Source organism: Bufo bufo, chromosome 6 (genome assembly GCF_905171765.1).
Source record: "Bufo bufo chromosome 6, aBufBuf1.1, whole genome shotgun sequence".
Classification (NCBI taxonomy): domain Eukaryota; kingdom Metazoa; phylum Chordata; class Amphibia; order Anura; family Bufonidae; genus Bufo; species Bufo bufo.
Window position 1 is genome coordinate 162588856 of NC_053394.1, and position 26681 is coordinate 162615536.

The 26681-nt window shown below is 40.7% G+C and overlaps 1 protein-coding gene across 1 annotated transcript in view; it reads right to left on the bottom strand.

The window, feature by feature from the left end:
* Positions 1–26681, bottom strand: part of RPS6KB2 (ribosomal protein S6 kinase B2) — a 41434-nt gene that overhangs the window by 4075 nt on the left and 10678 nt on the right. Inside the window, exons 6-14 of the mRNA XM_040434639.1 lie at positions 22623–22680; positions 22446–22546; positions 22194–22284; positions 19721–19811; positions 17544–17651; positions 17400–17462; positions 17240–17317; positions 12560–12664; positions 12382–12476 (exon numbers count right to left, since the gene is read on the bottom strand). Of these exons, the coding sequence (XP_040290573.1) occupies positions 12382–12476; positions 12560–12664; positions 17240–17317; positions 17400–17462; positions 17544–17651; positions 19721–19811; positions 22194–22284; positions 22446–22546; positions 22623–22680 (790 nt within the window). The remainder of the gene's footprint in view (positions 1–12381; positions 12477–12559; positions 12665–17239; positions 17318–17399; positions 17463–17543; positions 17652–19720; positions 19812–22193; positions 22285–22445; positions 22547–22622; positions 22681–26681) is intronic.

Here is a 26681-nt window from a genome sequence, read left to right on the forward strand (position 1 = left end):
TGGAAACTACTAGCAGATTCTGAAGGAAGATCATCTCCATCCCCCAGTTTTCTTTCCTCCCACTACCTCCTCCTCTTCCACATCACCATAGAATGCTTAGAATCACTAAGCTGCAAGGTCATATGAGCAGATCAAGTCACATGGGTTACACTTAGCAGATAAATGAAACAACCAGCAAATGCATAGATCTATGTAAGCTATTTTATAAGCCCTTTTATATTAGGAAATTAAACATAATTTGAAATTTGGACGGCTGAAAACCAGGACAGAATAACCAGAAGGCAGAAAGAAAACTTGTAGCAGTGATAAAGCAACAATAAGAACGGTTTTGACTTGGAGATATCTTTAGGTTTTTCTTTTTTTATACTTCCATAATAAAAACACTTGTTTTTACAAAATAATCTTTTTTTGTGTCGCCACATTCCAAGAAGCAGAACATTTTTATCTTTCTGACAACATAACTGTGTGAGGGCTAATATATTAGATATTCTTCTCAAGTGGTAATCATTATCGCTATTACTATAGCACGTAACTCATATCACTAGTGAAACTACATTGTGTGGTATATTGGTGTGACTTATTTGACCCAGTGATCCGAACACTGGTAAACGTCTGGGTCATGGAATCAATAAAATGGCAAGCGTTCATCTTCTCACTCAATTGTTGGAAAAAAGATCCCATATGTAACAATCAGAGATCAAGTATGTCTCTGATTGACGGAGGAGAGGGGGATAGGTAACATGCACAGATATACCCCTTCACCTGAGGACAGGAGAACAGAATTTTTTCTCTCCTCCCTGCAACCTGTCAGCTCCCGCACTGCCACTTCTTCAAAGTGGCTGATTACAGCCAGCTGAATGGGGAGGACTGCTTTAATCCCTCATATCTCAGGCTGTAAAGCAGCTATAGATGTGCGCCTGCTTGAAAGGTGAGCTTCAAAACCTGCTTTCAGCTGCTATCACTCCCAACCCGATTTGTAATGGCTATATCTCCTGATGTGAGAGGAGATAATTCTGCAATCCTAGTCTTGTTTTAAAGCTTAGATTGACAGCTTTTAAACAAGACTCACAAGCTCAACAAGGCTCATACCTCTACCTTTTGCAGAGCCAGAGATATTAAGGATTAAATAGAGACCTCACTCTGCTGCCTGTTGGGCTGAACGGTTAGTTCCTTTTTTCAAAGCCCGAGCATTACTCAGGCAAAACTGTTAGAGGGTTAAAGGGTCAAACAGAAGGTGGCCCAGCAAAGCACAAGAGATGCCCCCAACTCATATGAGAAAGTTATAGTCTTGGGGAAAAAAATGATAGAACCTTTTTTATTATGTGATAGTTTCTATGATGTTGTTCCCATACATCAGTAACATACACATTTTAAACATTTTATACCTACAACGATCAGCCATATCATAAAACCATTGATTATCTCATAGCAAAATTATCTATCAATGGGTGGGATATATTAGGCGGCAAGTGAATGGTGAGTTCTTGAAGTTACTGGAAGCAGGAAAAATGGCAATCATAAGGATCTCAGCTACTTTGACAAGGGCTAGTCGACTGGGTCAGTGCAGTTCCAAAACATGTCTTGTGGGGTATTCCTGGTATGTTGTGGTTAGTACCTACTGAAAGTGACCAAAAAAAAAAAGGGACATCTGATGATGTGGCAAACAGGGTCACGAGCATATAAGGCTCACTGATGCATGTGTCAGAACACATAGTCCATTGCAGCTAGGTTTTGTACTGGGCTGCATAGCCGCTGACTGGTCAAGGTGACCATGCTGACACCTGTCCACTGTTGAAAGCACCTAGAATGAACATATGAACTGGACCATGAAGCAATGGAAGAAGGTGACCTGGTCTGACGAATCATGTTTTTTTTTTATATGATATCGATAGCCAGATACATGCGTGCCACTTACCTGGAGAAGAGAAGTCACCAGGACACACTTTGGGAGGAATATAACCTGATAGAGGCAGTGCGATGTTCTGGACAATATTCTGTATGGAAATCTTGGGTCCTGGCATTCATGTCCATTTTACTTTACTCCTTCATGACAATATATCTTAAAGGAAGTGGCTTCTCATAGCAGGGTAATGCCCCTGCCACAGCAAATATTGTTCAGGAATGGTTTGAGGAAATGGTTTGATGATGACATTGAGTTCGATGTGTTGATTTGGCATTCAAATTCCTCTGATCTCAATCCAACTGAGCATTTTGCCTCACCTTGGACTTTCAGACTTGTTTTCCCACTAAACCAACTTGTAAAAATCAAATGTCCGCTACATGCAGAATCTAACTGACTAATAAAGTACCATTTTTCAAGTAGATAACTTTTCATCTCCCCATGTGATCTGTTCCTGGTATTTATTAAGAATTGTGGGCAGACTGTGCACTGTACGACATGCAGCCACTGTTCCACAATCCATCTTGCCTGTCGGTCATAGATTTACCTTTGTGCCAATTGACTGGAGCGGAACAAGAACAAAGGAACACTAGAGGGTCTGATGCTCTCTGCTGCTCTTGCACAGTGGTCTGCAAAGTGTCAGTGGTGCTTGCCCGCGAGCAAAGGCACAAAGACGATGCCGACAGTTCTGGGACTGACACCAGGAAACTGTGATGAAACAGTTCAAGTGTGACCAGCTCAGTGGGCTGCATAAGGTGGACATAACCAAGTGCAACAGATTTTCAAAACAAAGGAGGCACATGAGGGTATAGTAAGTACATACGTCTTATTTTCAAAAATGCTCAATTTAATATTATGCATCAAATTAGCCCAATTTAACACACTTGGAAAACCCCATTTAAAGGACCTGCTGTTAACATCTAGTTACCAGATACCACAAGGCATCTTCAGAGGTCATGTGGGGTACATACATGGGCAGGTCACAGCTCCTTTGATGGCATTATGGGGACCTACACGATACTAGGCAGGTTCTTTTAATGTTGTGACTGATCTGTATATTTCAAGTAAAGACACAAAAACATTATTCAATGAGAAAAATAAGAACCAAAAAAAGACTAATATTTTAGTCGGTTGCAGGAAGGCTTAACAACAAGCAGTGCAGGAAACTGCATACCACCACTAATACCACACAGAGGCCTGAAGAAAGCAAAGGCACACAGGGGAGGCGACTGGAAACTTGCTAACTGTAGAACAAAACAAATAGAAATATACTGAAGGTGAAGTCTACGCTATTACCAGCAATTCCAGGAAGGAAATAACACACTGCTGTGCAGCCAAAAATAATTAATGTTCAGTCACTTAACTCCTTAAAGGGGTTGTCTCAGAACAGATGTTGATAGCATATCATTAGGATTTGCCACCGATGTTCAGACCCTGGCAAAAATCTGTAACCTTCTTCCATTACTCAACTGACATTCTGAGCCTCTGTGACAGATTAACCTTTTATGCCACATCTACAGAACAGAGATCACCCTTCATGACCTTATCTTTATTTAGAAAAAAACAGGTTTCATTTTGTGGGTATAGCAACTATGCATACCCATGTGTCTCCGTGGAAACAGACTACAAAAAAATCCTGTGTAGTCTGATCCTGTTAACGTACTCTGTCCTCCTCTTCCCACAAACATACAGTGCCTTGCAAAAGTATTCACCCCCCTTGACTTTTTTCGTATTTTGTTACATTACAGACTTAAGTTCAATGTTTTGTTAATCTGAATTTTATGTGATGGATCAGATCACAATAGTCTAAGTTGGTGAAGTGAAATGAGAAAAATATATAAATAAAACTATTGTTTAGAAATAGAAAACAGAAAATTGGCATGTGCGTATGTATTCACCCCCTTTGTTAGGAAGCCAATAAAAAGCTCTGGTGCAACCAATTACCTTCAGAAGTCACATAATTAGTGAAATGATATCTACCTGTGTGCAATCTAAGTGTCACATGATCTGTCATTACATATACATACCTTTTTTGAAAGGCCCCAGAGGCTGCAACAGCTAAGCAAGTGGCATCACTAACCAAACACTGCCTTGAAGACCAAGGAACTCTCCAAACGAGTAAGGGACAATGTTGTTGAGAAGTACAAGTCAGGGTTAGATTATAAAAAAATATCCAAATCTTTGATGATCCCCGGGAGCACCATCAAATCTATCATAACCAAATGGAAAGAACATGGATGTGACGAATACCACCCCTAATGCCCGTTGGACGTCACCTACGTCAAGCTCACGAGGTGCGGTATGGTCACGGGTTACCAAAGCGTGACGTTGCGCCCTCCAGAGAAGCAGGTAAGGTCAGCTTGGTACAGTTTACACAGACACCTCCTGTCTACGCGGGCACAGAGAGGCAACAAGCTCAGGGAGCCTTTTCACTGCCGCAGTGAAAACAGCGCCTTCTCAGCCCGGGTAACTGCCACCAGCTTCTCGTTTGATATAAGCCCGGTCCGATAACGGGATTATATAGGGTGAGAAATCAACCCGCGGTAGCTTATAACTAGGCTGAAACACGGACGTGGTGATTCGTGATCGAGATACAAGATAGCACAAGATTAAATTATATATTTAATCGCCTTAAGGGCACACTAGAAGAAACACAATATACACAGAGAATATATACAGTAGTCTGAGGTTACAGATACAGGTGATATAGGTACAACAGGGTTAAGCAGAACAAAAGTCAGTTTACCAGATGGATGAGTCCTTTTGGGCTGTGATGAGTTCTAAGCTGTATTCACATGGAGGGCAGTGATGTCAGCAGGTTGCAGGTCCCTCTAAACACATGGCACGTTGTGACCCTCCTTCAGAGAAAAGGCACGCCCGCTTGCTGGCACAAGCCTTTTAACCTGTAGCTGGTCCCTCCCCTCCCGGCCTTTGGGAGGGGTCCACCCCCTCTTGCTGAGCTGGCGACAAATGACCCACAAAATTCTTTAGGGTTCATAGCTCCAGGCCAGGTCACAGGGAGATGGATCTGGGACCACAAACGGATCCGCCTGGGTTCCGGCTACAAGTAGAGTCCAAACATGGTACCGTTATTGGGTTTCTGTGGGGAGATATGGATATCTCCCTTCCCTGGCATCCCACCATCAAACCAAGAACATGGGGCACGTTCCTCGTTGCCACCGGGGCACAAATATGTATCCGGTTTGCGCCTGCGATGGCCGGGTGATTCATAATTCCTTATGAAATGTAGGTGCCAACATGTCTGGGAGGTATCATTGATCCTGGCAAGGGCTGATACCTCCTGCTGGGGGTTTTCCTGCAGGATCCGTGCTGTCTAACCGGAGGTGTGAAATGTAACAAAATGTGACCTGCTAGGAGTTTTCTGCTATCTGGCTGTGGCTTTGAAGCAGGGCCCCCCTGTGGAGCTTGATTTCCTCTGCCATCTTTCAGCAAATGGTGGGTGTGAGGACATGGCTGACCATAAATATTAATCTATATTCCTCACAATGGCACAACAGCACACTTACCAAGAGATGGCAGCCCACCAAAACTCACAGACCGGGAAAGGAGTGCATTAATTTGAGAGGCAGCAGAGAGACCTAAGGACCTAAGGTAACCCTGGGGGAGCTGCAGAGTTCCCCAGCATAGACTGGAGTATCTGTACATAGGACGACAATAAGTGTTGTGCCTTTTCATAGGTAAATGCATTGATATCCAATTCATTCTACTCAAGATGGATGTTCATTACCTTTAAGAGCCATACTCTACTATATTTACAATTTTGTAGAAAAAATATGGATGGGCACTCGTATATGGAAATATAGGACACAATTTATTCATAAAACTTACAATAAAATCACAATAAATCACAATATAAAAATAAGCAATATAATAAAAAACTGTGGAATAAAATACAATGGAAAAATTAATAGATATACCGTTTTGGGCTGAGGCTGATAGCTCAAAAATCCTCACTATTTCCTATCCATATTTTTTCTACATTTTTATCCAATTTTGAGGGGTGTTCTCAAATTTTGGTTGGTGCACCTGCTTTGAGGGAACAGAGGTGAGCGGATCTCTCAACTTTCTTTATATTTACAATTTTGTTTGTCTTGAGTAGGCCAAAAGTAAGGTCGCACAAAGGTTTCTGTGTAAAAAGGTTTCTACTCTTCAGTGTTATTCTTCTCATTAATATACCGATCTGAGAAGTCTCCTTGTCTACTTATAAATTTATGACGGGAGATAAAGATAAGGTCTATGCAGCTGGTGATAATTACCTATACAATTAGGTATTTATTAATGAAGCAAAATATATAATATTCATGTATTCATTTAATGAGCCTTAGTTAGTCTTTAGCATAAGACAATCAGTAGGACATATATTATATATTACTTTATATTATATTGTTATATGGTATGAAGACAACATGTATCCAGTATATTATATATATTTCTCATTAGGAGAATATTCGTCTCTAAAAGAGTGTCTGTAAAGATGTGTGTTTTGTAACAATTAATCACATCTTTGGTATGACAGGAGGTACTGATATCTCTGTGAGAAAACAAGGCCATTCATATCATTACGGTCCATAAATCAACAGTGTTAGAAACATTTAAAGAGACGCCTAGAGGTCTGTCTCTAATTGCTACAAGTGTCAGAATTAACCCTATAGCTTTGAATTAAAGCTTCTAAGGTCAAATGTATAGAATACGTTTTAGTCAGACTTACATAAGTTAACCCTTTATACTATCATACCTAGGTGGCAGACAGTGCCACCTAGGTATGAGTACGTGACATTACAACAGTAGCAAAAGTGCATTCTGGGTAAGGTTATAATGTCACATTTTTAATCAATAGTCACGCCCATCCGACAATGATTGGAAAGTTCCAAACTAGGAAGGTGTGTATAACTGATAAGTTTGTGATCATAAACCACACAAAGAGTTTAGAGAGAGAGGGGGGAAGTTGAGCTCTCTAGAGGGGTCTATCAAGATTAAAGCCATGATGAGATGCGCTATGATGGACCACCCAGCTTTCCTAGGAGCAGAAGTGAGATTCCTACTAGGACTTGGTAAGACACACAGAAAATGATATTTCATTTTATTAAGACTAATTTGATACTGTGGGTGAAATTATACCATCTAGATTGGCGAATAAATAAATAAATAAATTAATTGATCATCTCCATATTGAGATGTAGTCTTAGGATATTGTGAGACTTTATTCTACCTGCAGAAGAATCAAGACTCATAATCTAGTAAAGCATAATATGATTTTATATATTATATATATATATATATATATATATATATACACATATATACAAAAAAGGAAGAATATATATATATATATTATATATTTTTTTTGATAGAACATTCTTCACCAAGCTAAATGATGGGTTCCCACAGGAAAGACTTATTTCAAGTCCTTCCCATTTAAGATATGATCTAGCAAAGATCCTAGATGCCTGTTATTTGTCTTAATATTCTTACCAAAGTTATATGTGTGAAAATAGTCCAGGAGGATGGGGCGGAAGGATACAGTTATCTCTTCTAAGTTATATCCTTGAATGGATTTGCCCATTCTGGAAGTCATGTGATGTGTAGTTGGTTAGGGGGGGCGGAATGTATTTAGCATTCTATATTGATGTCTAGGATTAGACATGCTCATCTTGATATTATGAGGTTTTCTCTGAACAGAAGTAATGTATATAACTTATGTTCCTACTTTGATATCCTAACCTAATAATAGCTTGGTTATAATGTGACAAGTTATTTCCACTCATGTATTGTTAAGCTTGTAATGCTTTATATTAACGCTATATATATTCATTTGCATGTATCATTGTGTTTATTTATTTATATATGTTTATAACCTTGTAACCAATAAATCTGCATATTTTTACACCTGTGTATTATTGTATAATGCAGAACTACACCTTTAATCATTAATGCGTCTCACGTCAAAAATAACTTATTTATCTGAGGAAATAGTCGGACTCAGATGTGAATTGTATCAATTAGGTTGTCTACAATTCACCAGGTCATGATTTTAAGAATTTATGACAATTTTTTTTTTTTTTTTTTATGGTTAATTATTTTTAGGACTATAATTAATAATTCTTAATTGAATTATTACTTCCCGACATAAGCCGTAGGCTCCATAGAATTGGGCTTTATGACAGAGTGGCCAGAAGAAAGCCATTACTTTCAGCTAAAAACAAAAAGGCACGTTGTGAGTTTGCGAAAAGGCATGTGGGAAACTCCCAAAATGTATGGAGGAAGGTGCTGTGGACTGATAAAACTAAAATTGAACTTTTCGCCCATAAAGAAAAACCGCTATGTCTGGTGCAAACCCAACACATCACATCACCCAAAGAACACCACAAACATGGTGGTGGCAGCATCATGCTGTGGGGATGTTTTCCAGCATCTGGGACTGGGAAACTGGTCAGAGTTGAGGCAAAGATGGATGGTGCTAAATACAGGGATATTCTTGAGCAAAACCTGTACCACACTGTGTGTGATTTGAGGCTAGGACGGAGGTTCACCTTCCAGCAGGACAATGACCCCAAACACACTGCTAAAGCAATACTTGTGGGGAAACATGTAGATGTGTTGGAAAGGCCTAGTCAAAGCCCAGATCTCAATCAAACAGGAAATCTGTGTTCAGACTTAAAGATTGCTGTTCACAAGTGCAAACCATCCAACTTGAAGGCGCAGGAGAAGTTTTGCAAGGAGGAATAGGCAAAAATCCCAGTGGTAAGATGTGGCAAGCTCATAGAGACTTATCCAAAGCGACTTGGAGCTGTGATTGCCGCAAAAGGTGGCTCTACAAAGTATTGACTTAAAGAGGACCTTTCACTTGTAAAAACTATGTGAATTAAGTATGCTGCCATGTAGAGCTGCGCCCAGGGATCTCACTGCACTTACTATTATCCCCGGGCACCGCTCCGTTCTCCCGTTATGCCCTCCGGTACCTTTGCTCCTTAAGTTATAGTAGGCGGGTCTTCCCTTGTCCTGTGGGCGTCTCCTTCTCCTAGGCTGCAGCGCTGACCAATCGCAGCGCACAGCTCACAGCCTGGGAGGTTTTTTTCTCCCAGGCTGTGAGCTGTGCGCTGCGATTGGCCAGCGCTACAGTCTAGGAGAAGGAGATTAAATGATGCAAATCCTCAAACAATCCATGTTAATTTCAGGTTGTGAGGCACCAAAATATGAAAAAAGTCAAGGGGGTGAATACTTTTGCAAGGCACTGTAGATTTGCTAGGTTACAAGAAGTAGGGTGGCAGATGGAAGTGAGTATGGGTGCATAGTTTCACTACACAGGTGCTGTCTTTAGAGTTACTACGGAGATGCATAGGAGCCGTACACGTAAAACAGAAGGGCATTTTTCACAAGACTAATCAACTGGTTCTGTCCATCCTTCCACTATGAGAAGGCAATTCAAAACTAGGTGCTGTAAAGGATGTGCTGTTCTTAGGAAGCCATTACTGAGAAGAGATTAAAGGGGATCTGTCATCATAATTCTTAATAAATGAGTAGTACTTCAGATAAGGAGTATAGATCTCAATTTTTTTCATATTGGGGGTAGAGGGGGGTAGGAAAATAAAAAATTTGATCTGGACTCCTTATCTGCAGTACTACGACAGATTCCCTTTAAGAAAAAAAGCTGCACTAGAACATAGGAACTGTATATGAGATGTGGAGTAAGGATTTCATTGAACTGATGTGTCTAAGGCCTCATGCACATGGCCATTTTAAAGCTCCGTACAGACTCAGAATGACTACTTTTGTGTGTGACTGTGTTCACAAAGAGGTTCTATTGCCAAGTCCGCCCCTTACTTCTTCCTTCTAGCCATATGGCGGAGACTTGGTTGGGACAAGTGGGACAGCTCCTTTCTTACAAATAGTTTTACTGGGATGTTGTCTGATAGTCCAAATGGATGGACTTAAGTCTGACTTATGGACCCAAGGATATCCAAAAACTCATCATAGCCAATCAGTATGAGTCACTTTCTGAGCTCCCTGATGCCACTATGGAGAATGTATGGACTAATCTAGCCTGTAGCAGGATAATGAATGAGCATAAGAACTGGTCATGGATGGTAGATCAATGGAGTCTTCCTCTGAGGTTGTTCATACATTCCCGCAACATATGCAAAACTCTGTACTGCCTGAGCAGCTCAGGCAGAAATTAACTTTGAACCTCTTGCGGGAGTGTACTGTAAAACGAATCAAAGACTTTGCACCCATGAACAGCCTATAGTTCTATTCAGGACTTTATGGACAATTTCCTGGGACCCAAACTGGACAGCCCAGGAAGGCTTATGATCTGCTTGAAGGATGCTTTGTGGTATGCCAGAAACCATAAAAAGGAGGGTATGTAAAGCCATTATGGACAGTACAGAATTTCAAGAAGCGAATTAACATCCTATGCTTCTTGTGCATGGAGGGGGTGGAGAGAGCAGGAAGTCTATGAGGTGCACCTTCAGAAGACAGCTGCGGGGCAGTAAGTGATGTCTGGAAAGAGGGTGTTTTGGCAACTGCTGGCGTTCCATCCAGGAACACACAGCCATTTTTAAATTGCCTATGGTGTTAAGGACCTACTGTGTAAAAAGACCATGAAAACTTGTATTTAACCACCTCCCATCCGCACGTTGACTATAAACGTCCGGGAGGTGGTTCTCTATTTCTGAATGGATGTTCCAGAACGTCCGTTCAGAAACTGCAGCTGCACGCTAATCGTGCAGCTCGTGATCGGGTTGCCCGCTGTCAGGGACAGCAGGGCAACCCAGAGAGAAGGCAGGGACAGTGCCCAGGTGTCCCTGCCTTCTAGATCGATGTATACACAGCGCTCACCGAGAGTGCAGGAGCTGTGTGAGGTCTTTGACAGACCTCGATCAGCCCTCCACTGAGGCTGTACAACGCTGTACAGCCTCTCTGGGGGGTGTATTTCTCCTGTAACTGGGGCTACTATGTCAGCCCCAGTTACAGGAGAAATCAACAGTGAAAAACAGACGAAAAGTGTAAAATAAAAAAATAAATAAAGTGTTAAAAAAATCAAAAAGTTTCACATGTAAAAAAAATAATTCCCCAAGTAAGGAATAAAAAAAAATGTTAAAAATAGAAAAATAAATAAATAAAATAGACTAAGGCTACTTTCACACTAGCGTTCGGAGCGGGTCCGTCTGATGTTTCATCAGACGGATCCGCTCCTATAATGCAGAAGTTTGCATCCGTTCAGAACGGATCCGTCTGCATTATAACTTAGAAAAATTTCTAAGTGTGAAAGTAGCCTGAACGGATCCGTCCAGACTTTACATTGAAAGTCAATGGGGGCGGATCCGTTTGAAGATTGAGCCATATTGTGTCATCTTCAAATGGATCCGTCCCCATTGACTTACATTGTAAGTCTGGACGGATCCGCTCGCCTCCGCACGGCCAGGCAGACACCCGAACGCTGCAAGCAGCGTTCAGGTGTCCGCCTGCTGAGCGGAGCGGAGGCTGAACGCCGCCAGACTGATGCATTCTGAGCTGATCCGCGTCCACTCAGAATGCATTAGGGCTGGACGGATGCGTTCGGGGCCGCTTGTGAGACCCTTCAAACGGAGCTCACAAGCGGAGCCCCGAACGCTAGTGTGAAAGTAGCCATATTTGGTATTGCCGCGTCCGTGACGGTCGGCTCTATAAATATATCACATAATCGACCCAGTCCGATAAACACCATTAAAAAAAAATTAATAACTATCAAAAAAAGCCATTTTTGTCACCTTACATCACAAAAAGTGCAACACCAAGTGATCAAAAAGGTGTATGTCCCACAAAATGGTACCAATAATACAGTCACCTCATCCCGCAAAAAATGAGCCCCTACATAAGAAAATCTCTCAAAAAATAAAAAAAAATATAGCTCTTAGAACATGGAGACACTAAAACATAATTTTTTTGGTTTCAAAAATGCTATTATTGTGTTAAAGTGAAATAATTTCCAAAATGATGCCAACATAAAGTAGACATATGGGGAATGTTAAGTAATAAATATTTTATGAGGTATCACTTTCTGTTTTAAAAGCAGAGAAATTGAAATTTAGAAAATTGCGAATTTTTCAAAATTTTGGGTAAATTTGGGATTTTTTAATAAATAAAGGTGAAATTTATTGACTCAAATTTATGACTATCATGAAGTACAATGTGTCACGAGAAAACAATCTCTGAATGACTTGGATAAGTAAAGGCGTTCCAAAGTTATTACCACATAAATTGAGATATGCCAGTTTTGCAAAATTAGGCCTGGTCAGGAAAGGGGTAAATGGCCCAGATGGGAAGTGGTTAAAGAACCATAATAATGAAAATATGGTCCTGGCTACATGACCCTAGAAGATTTATTTTACTAATTAGAAAAAATTGCTACATGTTTTGCTTCAAAGCTGGAATTACACAACTCATATTACAAAACAGTAAAAAAAGAGGGAAATACTTGCCTGTGTGGTTGAGGGTGGGGTGATTGATGCCAAGACTGGAAGCTGAAGACGTCTCGAAGACTGTCCAAAACAGATGGAGCTATGTATGTGAAACCCTACAGCAATAGAAATTAAACAGGAAATAATAAGAATACCTACAGAAAAGGGCAACTTGGCCAATTCTAAGTCAATTACATACCAAGAATGCCTGGTTTGCGCTCTCACTGATGATTGCATCAGGACTGTCTATAGGTGTCTGCCTGGTGAAGTGAGCACCAAAGTGACTTGCATCATCCTCAGAAATCTGCAAGAAAACAAAAGATTATTTTTCACCTTTCCCATCCGTGCAAAAAATAGTATCCCTCTTTACTTTTTGAGATCAGTATAGCTCTTGAGCATGTTGTGCACTGATTATAAGAGAGACACACCACTTCCATCATTTATACACCATAGCAAACCGATAACATTAGCAGACATTACAGGGTTTAATCCCACAATTAAGAAAACACCCAAAGTCCCATATTGTATTACTGACTGCTCTGATCTACACATATTGAGATTCATCACCCATTAAAGGCTATGTACACCTTTGGGGGCATTTTTTTTTATAAGTGCATTGTACTCATTATGAGCTAAAACAAAATTGTTTTCAATTAGTCATTAAAAATATGGACTCCTTTTCTCTGTACAGAACGGAGATGCTTTACTAGCAGGATCTGAATTTTCTCTCTGCTCCGTCAGATAGGGAGCTGAAGGGTTCCTTATCTCTGCTCTCAGACCTTATAAACATTTATCAAAGTTCAATCTTTATCTTACTGGTAAGAATGTGGCTTAAAGGGAACCTGTCATGTGGATATTTGATTATAATCTAACTAATTATATACAATCATTAACTACTAAAAAGTGCCTTAGATGTATTCACTTACTGGTGTGACAGATGGTTACATCATAATATACACACAAATATGCCACATGCTGCATGCTAATGAGCTGATTTGAGTCTAGCATGATGTCAGTGAGTCCAGCGTTTTTTTAATTCAGAGCTATAGCCACTCCCCTGCCCACCTGCTGCTGATTCATATGGAAAATAACTGTCAATCAGCAGCAGGTAGGCGGGAAGAGTCAGGAGCTCATGAATATTCAGGACTCATCATTATGAGATGGAGCTTTTCAATACAAGATGTTGGCAAATTGACTGGGTCAATTAAATAAAGTGACCCAGCATTTTGCTAAGAGAATCAGTCACTTATTTATATTGCCCATAGTTAGGACACCATAAAACTGGTGACAGGTTCCCTTTAAATAACAGTTTATGACCCTTAGAGACAGGGTGGATTTGATTTAAATCACAATTTAAATCACTAGTCAGTAAGGCTTGATTTAAATCATATTTTTCTACATAAAGACTAATTCTTGCTGGTATAACTTATAATATGCAAGTAGATGAAGATTTTTAGAATAACAAACTTATCATATTAGTTTGATTATGTTGATTCTGTATTCATAGGTTTGTAGAAGTTAGGATTAAGGTCTTTTTCTCAACTCTGTTCATGTTATAACATTTTTGCTGTGAAAAAGAGGCATGTGATCTCTGCTGAGTCAAATTCAGTTTTGAGAACTGCAAAAGTAAACCAAGCATCTGTGATAATATCTTGTAGGCAGAGAAACTGCCTAATAATCTTACAAAAACCTCTGGAAGAGCATGACATTGTGAATGGATTAATGGAATTTATTTACCAAAAAAATTTAACATATACAGCCTTATTCTACATAATTAAAAGACTAATCTTTATTTCATGATGGAATAACCTTTGGTTGGTAATATATTTTCCTCAAAAAGCATTTTATATAAAAAAAATCCGATTTAAATAAAAAAAAATCCGATTTAAATAAAAAAAATCTAATTTTTTAGATAAAAAAATAAATAAATCATAGATTTTTATCCACCCTGCTTAGAGATAAGGGTTATTAGATGACCAGCATCAAGTGACAGTAGGATTCACACAGATAGAAAAATAGTTAACCCTTTGTGACAGAACAGCTCAATATTTTCAATAAAGACCAATTGAAAAAAAGGTTTTTTTTAGCCCCAATTGAGTAAAATGCAATCATAAAAAAACTATCCCAGAAGGTGTACATAGCCTCTAAGTAAAGGGCTACAGACAGCTCTTGTTACGGTTCCATTACAGTACAGTAATCACACCTAGTCATACACTGCAAGTTGTGCACTTATTAAAAAAGGGGCTGTTTCATGGAGACAACCCCTGTCCATATGAACATCATGGTTGGGGCTCCCCTCTGTAACAATGGCTCCCACTCTGATGGACTTTAAAAGGGCTTTCCAAGATTCAAATTCTGATGACCTATCCTCCTAATAGGTCATCAGTATCTGATCAGTGGGGCTCTGACACCCAGGACCCTCACAAATCAGCTGTTTGAGAAGGCACCGCTGCTCCTCTGAGCACCACAGCCTTCTCCATGCTCACCAAGCACAGCGCCAAACATTGATGGAAGCTGTGCTTGGTATTGTACAGTCCTGATCAAAAGTTTAAGACCACTTGAAAAAAGGCAAAAAATCATATTTAGCACGGATCTGGATCTTAACAAGGTTCCAAGTAGAGCTTCAACATGCAACAAGAAGAAATGGGAGTGAGACAAAACATTTTTTGAGCATTCAATTTAATGAAAACAATGAATAAACTGAAACAGGCTGTTTTTCAGCTGATCAAAAGTTTAGGACCACACCTCCAAAAAAATAAAATAAACCCCCCCAAAACAGAAATCCAACTTCCAAACATGAACTCAGTAACGAGTAGCTCTGCCGTTATTGTTTATCACTTCAAAAATTCATTTCAGCATGCTTGATGCAAGCGTTTCCAGTGGGAACATTTCTCCAAGTGGTGAAGACGGCCGCATGAAGGCCATCTACTGTCTGGAACTGTTGTCCATTTTTGTAAACTTCTCTTGCCATCCATCCCCAAAGGTTCTCAATTGGATTTAGATCAGGGGAACACGCAGGATGGGTCAAAAGAGTGTTATTCTCCTGGAAGAAGTCCCTTGTCCTGCGGGCATTATGTACTGTAGCGTTGTCCTGTTGAAAAACCCAGTTGTTACCACACAGACGAGGGCCCTCAGTCATGAGGAATGCTCTCTGCAACATCTGGACATAGCCAGCGGCCCGTTTGACGCCCCTGCACTTCCTGAAGCTCCATTGTTCCACTGAAGGAAAAAGCACCCCAGACCATTATGGCGCCCCCTCCACTGTGGCGCGTAGAAAACATCTCAGGTGGGATCTGCTTGTCATGCCATTAACGTTGGAAACCATCAGGACCATCAAGGTTAAAAAAAATTCTCATCAGAGAATAAAACTTTCTTCCACCTTTGAATGTCCCACGTTTGGTGCTCTCTTGCAAAGTCCAAACGAGCAGTTCTGTGGCGTTCAAGGAGACGAGGTCTTTGAAGACTTTTTAGTTTTTGGAGCCCTTCAGTCTGTCTGATGGTTATGGGGTTGCAGTCAGCACCAGTAAGGGCCTTAATATGGGTCGAGGATCGTCCAGTGTCTTGACGGACAGCCAATTGGATCCTCCGGCTCAGTGCTGATGACATTTTTTTGGGTCTTCCACTTGACTTTTTTGTTCCATAACCCTCAGGATCATTTAAGAAATTCCAAATGACTGTCTTACTGCGTCCCACCTCAGCAGCGATGGCGCGCTGTGAGAGACCCTGCTTATGCAGTTCAACAACCCGACCACGTTCAAAAAGGGAGAGTTTTTTTGCCTTTGCCATCACAACGTGTGACTACCTGACAGAAAATGACAATGAATCCACATCTTTGCACAGATTTGGCCTTTTAAAGGCTTGTAGTCCTAAAATTTGGATCAGCTGAAAAACAGCCTGTTTCAGTTTAATCGTTATTTTTTATTAATTGAATGGTCATCAGTATTTAAGTCTCAGAAAGCCCCTTTAAGCTGTCCATGTAGACTGCCATTCACCTGAATGGCTGCCATGTAAGGCCTCTTTCACACGAATGATATGGATAGGCTGAGGACGCGTTCAGGGTGCGTTCAGTGAAACTCGCACCATTTGGCAAGCAAGTTCCGTCAGTTTTGTCTGCGACTGCGTTCAGCTTTTTCCGCACGAGTGCAATGCGTTTTGATGCTTTTTTCACATGTGAAAAAAAAATTAAGGTTTACAAACAACAGATCCTAGCAGCCATCAGTGAAAAACACATTGCACCTGGACTGCATCCAGATGCAATGCGTTTTTCACTGAAGCCCCATTCACTTCTATGGGGCCAGGACTGCGTGAAAAAACGCAGAAAATAGAACATGCTGCGATTCTCACGTAATGCAGAACTTATGCATGAAAAAAAAACGCTCATGTGCACAGACCCTTTGAAATTAAAGGGTCAGGATTCAGTGCGGGTGCTATGCGTTCACTTCATGCATCGTACCTGGGCAGAAAACTCGCTCGTGTGAAAGGGGCCTGATACTACCTTTTCTTGCAGTCTATACAGCTGATTGTAGTTTACCTTACAAATTTGAAATTCTTTGGCAGGTCAGATTTGGACAGCCATGAAGAATGATGGGGAATAAAAAATTACTTCCTATTGGGATACAGTAGGCTTTAGTCCATCCATCCGATGGGCACCCCTGGCTCTTTCAGTGGGCAGCCAAGGCAGACTTGCTCACCTGTAGGGAGTTCGGTGGCACAATCATTCATGTCCCCCAACTAACAGTAAGTGTGGCTTATGCCACTAAATGTTTGCCATACTTCAGTTGGAGGGGTAGGTTGTTTAACATACATACCTTAAACAGGTGGTATCCATGGCACCACTCTATTTTCACCAAACTGCCTCACTCTACCCCTCTAAACTTACCAGGTTAGGGTTATATGGTGGTTCTATTTTACACTGTAGAAGATCCTCCCAATGGATATGTCTGAAAAACGGGTGTTTCTGCACATTAAAAGGAATAGAAAAAAACAACATGAAGTAACATCTCCAAAGTCAAGCAGCCTAAAAAGTAACATCATGGCACCTGAATGTCCGCCACATCAGCTTGTCCAGATCCCAGCCTTTGAGATGGATTTTTCTTCAGAAGCTGAAAAAAGTCACTATTGAGTAAAGAGAAGAATCAATAGCATAGAAACAGTCAAGAGTAAAGGTTGATAGGACCTGTTACCTTCTTCAAGAGATCGCAGGCATCTGGTGTAAGATAAGGCGGGAATGATGGTTTTCCTTTCAGAATCTTGTCGATGATCTTCTTCCTGTTGTTTCCAGTAAAGGGGGGCTGGAATTAGGGGAAAGGTGGGGAGACAAAAAAGGACATAACATGTAAGAGTTGTACCATATCACACACCAGAGACAAGGCTTGGTGGATTCCACCATACAATCAGTCTGGAGGTCATGTATAGACTTACGTGGGATTCAAACAACAGGTTCCCTATTCTTTCAGCAGTGGTACTACAGTAAAATTATTCATATTCCAATAAATCAAAAACTTTCATTAAAACACTTCAAATATATCAGAGTAATGGGGTAGCCAATCATGCCACCCCACGATCATACCTTTGAGGGACTAGTAAAAAATTTTTTAAAGCCACTATTGTCTATACATGGCTACCAGACTGAACATATGAGCTCCCTTCATTGCTATGGGAGTTTCAAAAAAGAGCCAAGCTCCCGGACACCTATAGAAGTGAATGAAGAACGCACCGTGCAACCAATCACTGGGAATTCCAATGATTGGCTGCAGTGGTACAGTTTAGCGATGGAAGCGGTGGAGAGAAAATGGGTGAGAATTGATTATTTTGTTATTTTACCACATTCACTGGGGCTGCCCAAGTTTTTGTTTAACTCTGGTAACCCTTTTAATGGGCCTCATTCTACTGCTTTGTAGAATAAGGCTTGCACAGGTACCTGTGCCATCGTAGAACAACAGCTTCACTATCTAATGACAGCCTAAATCCTGTTATAATGACTGGTATTAAAAAAGATTTAAAGGGTTTGTCTCATCTCGCCGTTAGTAAGGCGAGATGAGGCACAGTCCTGACCACTTCCTGGCCGGGAAACAGCAGAGTGCTCCGGCACTCTGCTGTTTCAGTAGCTCTCACTACCATGCATAGTTTTCTGTGCTACGCTGTTTCCGTAGCTCTCAAGTGCTCTGCTGTTTCCTGGTCGGGAGTTGGTCTGGACTGTGTCTCATTTCACCTTAGAAATAGCGAGATGAGATAAACCCTTTAATCACTCTTGACTGTGGCCTGATCAAAGGTGGCTCCCCTTCGATCAAGTTATTGGGTTTTCCAGTGACACCATTTAGGATTGGAGAACCCCTGTGCAATAAGCCTTGAAAGGGACTGTCTGTGTAATAAGCGTGCTGTTAAAAAAGACTGTGTCACAGTAACACAGATCACAATGTATTAGCATACAGACTATAAGAAACTTTCTAATATATCTTATTAAAGAATTATTAAAAATGCTTTGCTCTTCGCTAGATGACACACAAACTGCAGTTCCTTAGCTCTGCTACACTTAGCAATTTTAACTCTACTTTTTCTAGTAAGATAAGGCTCTGCTACTGTTGGCTGGCAGCAACCTCCTCAGCCCTCCATAAACTTTTGTGTGTGAGGCTGAAGATGGAGAGTTAATTGATATAAGAGGCTGAGTGAAGGGAAACAGTAAAACCAGCCTGAGAAGCCCATGAGTAAGGATCATTTTTTAATAAGGTATATTGCAAAGTTACTTATATTCACCTGTACTATTAATTTCTGAAAACTTGTTTATAACTCGAGGTACATGTTAATAGGTAAAAACAAAAGGTAATAAAAAAAAGCCCACAATAATTCATATGTACACCCAAATAGTGCCAAAAAAGACAATTTCTCTGACATAAAAAAAGGCCCGATACAGCCATGTCTATGAAACAAAAAAAATCATATGGTTGCTGCAGGAGAAGCAATAAAATGTAAGTGGGTATTTAGGTCCAAACAAACTTGGGTCTTTAAAGGTAACTTGTCAAGAAAATGCACATTAAACCGCCACCATTACCTTATAGAAGTCTGTAGTTCACAACGGCAGAGTGCAATACGGGAATGACAAGGGCAAGCCGTATGTGCGAGTATGCTTCAAGACTCTAATTTACATATCACAAGCAGGGGAATAAAAGTATTTTTTGCGGCATTAGGCGCATCTGACACCAAGAACAAAAACAACTGTAGAATCAATCTACTGGCTTCTATAATGTAATGTTGGCAGTTTAATATGCATTTTCCAGGTGACAGGTTCTGTTTAAGGGGTTAGTCAAAAACCTGAAACAAAAACTAGAAAATGACACAATGTGAGACAACACTGGACACTCACTGAACCAGTCAGCATATCGTACAACAGAATCCCTAGACTCCACCAGTCCACTGCCCGGTTGTGTCCTTTGCGAGCAAAAATTTCAGGGGCCCTGGAAGACAGAAAAGGCAAGACTTTGATAAATGATACTATGTTCAATGTTTCGCCTTAAATCCTTATGTGTAATATGTCTCTTGTGAGCTCAGACGTTTCTGCTCCAGACGACATTACCTGCCTTTAATTTATTCGATGAGAAGTAGTTGTCTAACAGCTACCCTTGTCAGCTACTTCAAATCTCATACGGCGACTTTTTCTGTAAGGCAGAGTCACAACACGCAACAGATTTCCCTTGTTCTACTCCTTTAGAGGAGAACAATAGAAATGACAGAAGTGCAGGATAAGGCACATACCTGACCTGAACAGACTACAATGGAGTCCGTTCGGTTTTTCGTTCGGAATCCTGTTTTTTTTACCGGCCAAAAAAGTCCTGCATGCAGGAATTTTTTGTCCAGTGTTTTTGACGGAATCTGCGACAGAGGCCTTGAATGGAGCCTCTCCCTTCTGGTCCACTGAGGCACATTGAAACCTTCTTCTTTGACTACAACTTACTCTACAAAGTCATGCCTTACTGAATCTATGTGTGAACATTTCCTGGCATCAGTGACAAATGTTCAACCAACAAGTTTAATGCTGGGAAATGGAGCTCAAAAGTGATATACATACTCTTGAGTATAGTAGAAACACCTATGCAAGTCTGTATTATATGCACACAGGAGTTTATATATCCCTGAGCTCCATTTTCGAAGAGACAGCATGTTTTACAGGGAGCATCCACTGAGCGCAGAGCTTGCAGCTCCAGAAGCAGCAAATCCAAGAACGCACATAACACGCTTTAAGACATTGCACGTTTAGTCTGCACATTTTGCAATTGTGACTAAAAATTTCAGAGAAAGAGAAAGCCTACCGTTTATATTTTTGGTTTGTGTATGTTCAACAGTTTTATGCCAAAGTTCAGACATATCTTGTCAAATACCTTTTCTTTGTTGATTCTCTAAGTGAAATTGATTCCCTAAGTGCAGACGATGGAGGTGGTTACTCCAGCGGTGGTTCCATTTATTTCAATAGGAGCAGCACGGCAGTAACCAGCTCAGTCCACTAGACAATAGACGGAGCTACTGCAGAACAGTTGTGGGGTGTCGGACCCCCACTGATCAGATAGTGATGGCCTATCCTGAAGATAGGTCATCACTTGTAAGATCTTTAAGATCTTAGAGTTGTCTAAGAAGCTGAAAATAAAAGATAAATGACTCAAATCCCCCTTATGCTACATAGCGCTTGGTTATTAATGAGATGGGACTGACACGGTGTCAGCCTGGTCCTCCAGAAGTGACAGGGACCAGAAATGATCAACTTCCTGTCTTAAAAAAATCCTAAACATAGTGTCTAAGCATTAGGACCCCAAAGCAGGTAACATCTTTGCAATGGAAACCAGTGACATTGTGATGACACCACAGGCCTTCAAATGTCACAAAGGAAAGGGAGGATGGTGAGAGAACATAATCTAATGTCTAGCAGCCTTGTCCTCTATCTTCTACTAAAGCTACAATAAAAACGTCTGTACATGGGTGTGGTGTTTCTGTTCACAGATCCTGCATACCTCCTAAAGGCTGAAAGTTCACTAAAAGAAAAATGGAGGCCTAAGACATAACCACTGTGTTATTGGATGAATGGTATATGTTGTGGCACTCATTTGATTAAACTAATTACATGAAATTTAAAAAAGAAATTGGCCTTTTTTTCACTAGTTTTATCCATGCAAAACTTAAAGGGTTATTTCCATTTCAAACATTGGGGACCCACACCTGTGCCAGCAAAGTCCCAGAGGGTGCACCAGGCATTCGCGGCCACCTTCCATTCATTTCCATAAGAGAGCACCAAAAATAGCCAAGCACTGGCTCAGGTATTTCTGTCAGCCCTATAGAAGTGAATGGAGCGGGGGCCATGCTTGCAGGGTGCGCCGCCCATTCATTTCAATGGGACCTTCGAAAATAGCATGTGTCCTGCTCGACTATTTTCGGCGCTCACATACGAATGAAAATCATATTTCTGTTTATTTTCTTAAGAGGGGTTTTCTGGGATCAGAATATTGATGGCCTATCCTACGGCCTATTCAATATTCACTTCGAGCAATCTACATACAGATAGGAGGTAATGAGGCTTCTGTCCCATTCAATACCCTGCACTGACGCAGTAGACAGCATTCAGGTCAATGGTCTGAAGTAAACCTTGAAGAGACTAGCACAAGCACACTGGCCCCTTCAAACAACTGATCAGCAGTACCAAGAGATGAGAAGCCACCAACCTGATACTGATGCTAGGATAGACTATGAATATGCTAATTCTCCCTTAATATCTTTTCATTTAGAATGAGGGGGAACACAAACTTTTGTATAAAGACTATACAGTCTTTTACTCTTGCAAGAACAGGACATACATATACTCTACGGTTCCACAGAAGGTGTGTGTCATGCTGTCTCCATGAATTGACTCCTTGCACAGTCCAAAGTCAGTGAGTTTGATGTGACCTAATGAATAAAACAGAAGAGTCAGGTTGTAAGCCACAATGCTGCTACTGTATACATAAAGGATAACTAAAAACAACTGTATCCTTCACCACTGCATACAGATTGACATACACGACAGCAAAAACAGAACGCACACAGATGTCCAACTGTCACTCACTTACCATGGGCGCCAAGCATGACATTTTCTGGTTTCAGATCCCTGTATATGATCCCCAGAGAATGCAGGTGTCCTAGAGCAAGGGTAATCTCCGCCAAGTAGAAGCTATGTGACAAAATACATACCAGGAATCAAACAGAAATAAAGCCACACTACTGCACCCACAGCCAGCAGGACATACCAGGCTGTATCCTCCATGAAGATCCCTTCTCTTTCCAAGTGCAGGAACAATTCCCCACCTATAGCAGAAAGCAAATTTGTGGAAGTTATAATTCAAGCTTTGGCCAAATGTGACATGTTAGGGAACTGAAATAGTGTAACTATTAGTGCTTATGGATGTACAGGTAGATGCAAATGATCCTGTGGGCATCGCTGCTGTGCCTACGGGAGGATTAGCTGGGGTTGTCAACTATAACCCCCGGGTAACAACCAGCTGCCCTGATTGCAGCTGTTAAATTTCTGTGATGTTTCAATCACTAATGAATGTGACACCCACAGGAAAAAAATAAAAAAATGCGACAATCACTAGGGCGGTCAGCTCTATATGGCAACCTGGGATAAAAGGTATACTCTAGGTATGTCCAAGAAGATTCCTGTGAGTATTATTTATGCACACGTAAGTATTCCAATGCATTACAATAAAAAAAAAAAATTGTTAAAAGTTTAATAAATTACCATAAAAGAAAAAAAAAATTAAATAAAACATAAAAACAGACACAGAAATCAGAACAATGCATGTCATTTACAAACATAAACAGGGTTTTGTTGCAAAGGAGTCAGCTTAGAAAGTGTTGCAAAAAACAAGCACTCATGCATCTGCTTTAGCCTAAAAAAAAAAAAAAAGCATAATTGCTCGAAGGAGGGAAAGCAAAAAAACAAAACAAATTGCTCAACTTCAATTCCTCAATAGTGTATATTCTTTTCTGCCTAGGGAAAAAAAAATGCGATATCATGGACAACTTTGTCACATTGTCTGATAGGATCTTTACATGACGAGATTTTACAGTCTCCTCAAGAGCAGTTAGGGCCTGAAATACTACCGACAATTCTCTCTGATTGGAAGAGGTTAGGCTTCAGCTCTGATCCCAAACCCCCTGGACCATGTTGTGTGTCTAGTGTGTGATCCCCAACCAGCTGATAACCACAGCTGGTGTCTGTGGTTATCACTTTCTGATTTTCAAGGCACCAGGGAACACCTTATTGCAGATTTCTCTTAATCATCCGCCAACTGAGAGTGCATTTTACTAGATCAGGGATTAAAAAAAATTTTGTCTAAAGAGGATTGACTTTTGTCCCAGGAGGATAACAGGAAATTTTAGCGGATTCCTGTATGGGCTTGAACCCACCTGACTGAAAGAATAGAGGATGTAAGTAGTCCTGGAATGGTTATAACATCTCTTCTTGAGGTCGTAGAGACCACGAAAGAAGGAATATTTTTAAATTACATTTTTAATGAGGGAGATAAGATGTCAACTGATGAGAATCCAGGAGGACTCCCAAATAGACTTTTTGTTGCCGTGGAGATAGATATGATTTTTCCACCAGCCATCCCAGGGAGGAGAAGGTCTAGAGGACTATTTGCAAGTGGAGAAGTACCTCTTTTAAAGATACAGGAAGTCGTCGAGATACAGGACCACCAGGATCTCTTTAAGATGAAGAGTATTTGAGACTTACGCCATCATTTCTGAGAAGATCCTGGGGGTTGAAGACAAACCAAATGGCAGAGCCTGGAACTGAAAATGTAGTAGTTTCTTACAAAAAAAAAAAAAAAAGGGCAATTATCAGATACTTCTGATAATCTTGAAAAATTGGAACATGATAATATGCATCAAAGAGATAAAGAGTTATCATATCGCAGACTAGAGAAAGCAAATTTATTGTAGTTTTTAAGCAATTAATTTTTTGTAATGTTTGTACCGATTCAGGAATCTGACATCTATAATTAATCTATAAGTCCCATTCGGTTTTTGAACTAAAAATACTGGAGAGTAAAAGCCTTGACCTTTTTGTTCTAAAGGGATGGGGACCAGAACCTGTTTTTGCAGAATGATTGACTGTATGTTAGTTGACTGTATGTGTGTAACAGACATTTGATTAACAAAAACCTGTTGAGAGGGACAAATTGCAGTTTGTAACCTGCCTTTATGGCACTAATAATACAGGGAGAAGAAGTTATCTCTCCCCTGGTTTGATGGAAGAATTCTTATCGCAACAGGAAGGATGGCATCATTGCGGCTGACAGGTGGAGTTATCAGGATTGAAGAGGAAGCCTTTGTATATATTCTTCTGAAACTGCCATTTCCCATATGCCTTTTTCTTTTGGTCTGTTTTACTTCTCTTTTGGTTACAAAAGGAACATTTCTGATGAAATAACCTTGATTAATAAGGAAATAATTTTTTTCTCATCTGAGGCATTATCCAAGATGTCATCTAGGATGGACCCAAAAAGTCTATCTCCTTCACATGGTATGGAGCAGAGCTGACTGTTTGATCTAGCCAGACAGTCCTATGAGTGGCATTGGCTAAAGCGGCTGACCCGACTGATAGCTTAACCACATCAGTGGAGACTTCTGCTAAAAAGTTAAAGCTTGCAAGGAGGAGAGAATCTCTTCTCTAAAAGTTCCTGCTGCTAGATGGTCCTCCAGCTCATTCAGCCATACTGATAGAGATCTAGCAGTACAAGTGGCTGCAATACTAAGCCAAAACATAGCTGTATTTGTCTCCCAAAAGACATTCACACTTTTTATCCATCAGATCTCTGAATAGACCCATTTCTTCAAGCTGTAGGGCAGATTTTTTTTTAGAAATTTGGGCTACCAGAGCATCAATTTTTAGGGTTTTATCCCAGAGCTCAGTATCCTCTTCAGCAAAGGGATATTTTATTTTACTGTAAGTGCTCTAGAAGTTCCTGTTCTTTTCTCCAATTCCCTCCATTCTTTAGAAATTAGTTTACCATTATTATAGATGGGAAGAACACCTCTCCTAGGACATGGAGATGCTGGTCTTGAATTGATTGGGGTTCTTTAATGTCCTCAATCTTCATAGTTTCTCTTATGGTTTAAGGGGACAATCAGTGTCCCCGGTAAAACAAAACAGATGGTCTGACCCATCCTCAGAAGAATCAGGATCACCCTCTAAGAGAACTTCACCCTCATCTAAATCAATGTGGAAACTGGACAGATCAAGGTTGTTTTTTTAACCAGAAGGCTGAGGAGATGAAGGAGTCAATGACCGAATTTATTTCCTATTTAATAAGACTGTATATCTTAAAATAGTCCTAAAAGAAGGGGGCCTCTTTAATCACTATATTTCAACAAAGCACATACAGTATGTGAAAAAATGTCAGGTGCAAAATAAACTCCTCACCCCCCGTTAACCAACCCACAGAATACAGGAGGGATGGATCTCTCCAGAATTCGCCATGGCGGGAAGTAGAATACGCTGCATGCTGAGCCAACAGTTCCATGGATCCACTACCTGCATCTTATGCCGAATATCTGGTTCTGCCCCAAGCCACATGAAGCTCGGAAAAACTGGAAGTCCTGAACCAGAAGTGCATCCCCGGAAGACCAGACCGCTCACTACCTGTGCCAGCCCTCCCATAGAACCCAGGGAAAAGAACAGGCTGGACAAGGAAATAATAATTGTCCAATGATGAAATTGACAGAAGCACTCCTACACCTTCCCGTCGGACAGGAAACAATTGAAGCATGTAAAGGCTTTTATCAGCTGCTCTTATGTTGTTTCCTATCCTTGGGGAAGAGGGGAAACCCTCCTGTGAGTGCCATTGAGGAGACACTTGGGAAAAATGTCTGAATGTTCTGTGAAATCTTAAAGGATAACTGTCATATTTTCACTCAAAATTCAATTTTCATATATGTTGTTGCTGCTGTGGTGATAATCCATAATCACTAATTATTGTGTTCACATACCACTTGTTTAATAAGATTCCGTCCATAACAACCGCTCCTCACAAGACTTCTTTCTGACTATCTTCTCAAGATGGCCACCGATGCCCTTACCCTGAGGCTAAGACCTCCCTCCCTAACTACCCAGAATTAATTCGGCTCATCTCGGGAACACGCAGCCTCACCCCAACCAATCGGCTTTCTCCAGACCTAAACACGCCCTCTTCCTCCTGAGTAGTTGATCGCGAATATTCTAATCGCGTATTTTTATTATGAATATTGGCACTATCCCGATCCGACGGGAGCGCGCACGCAGCGTTCGGGACTGCCCA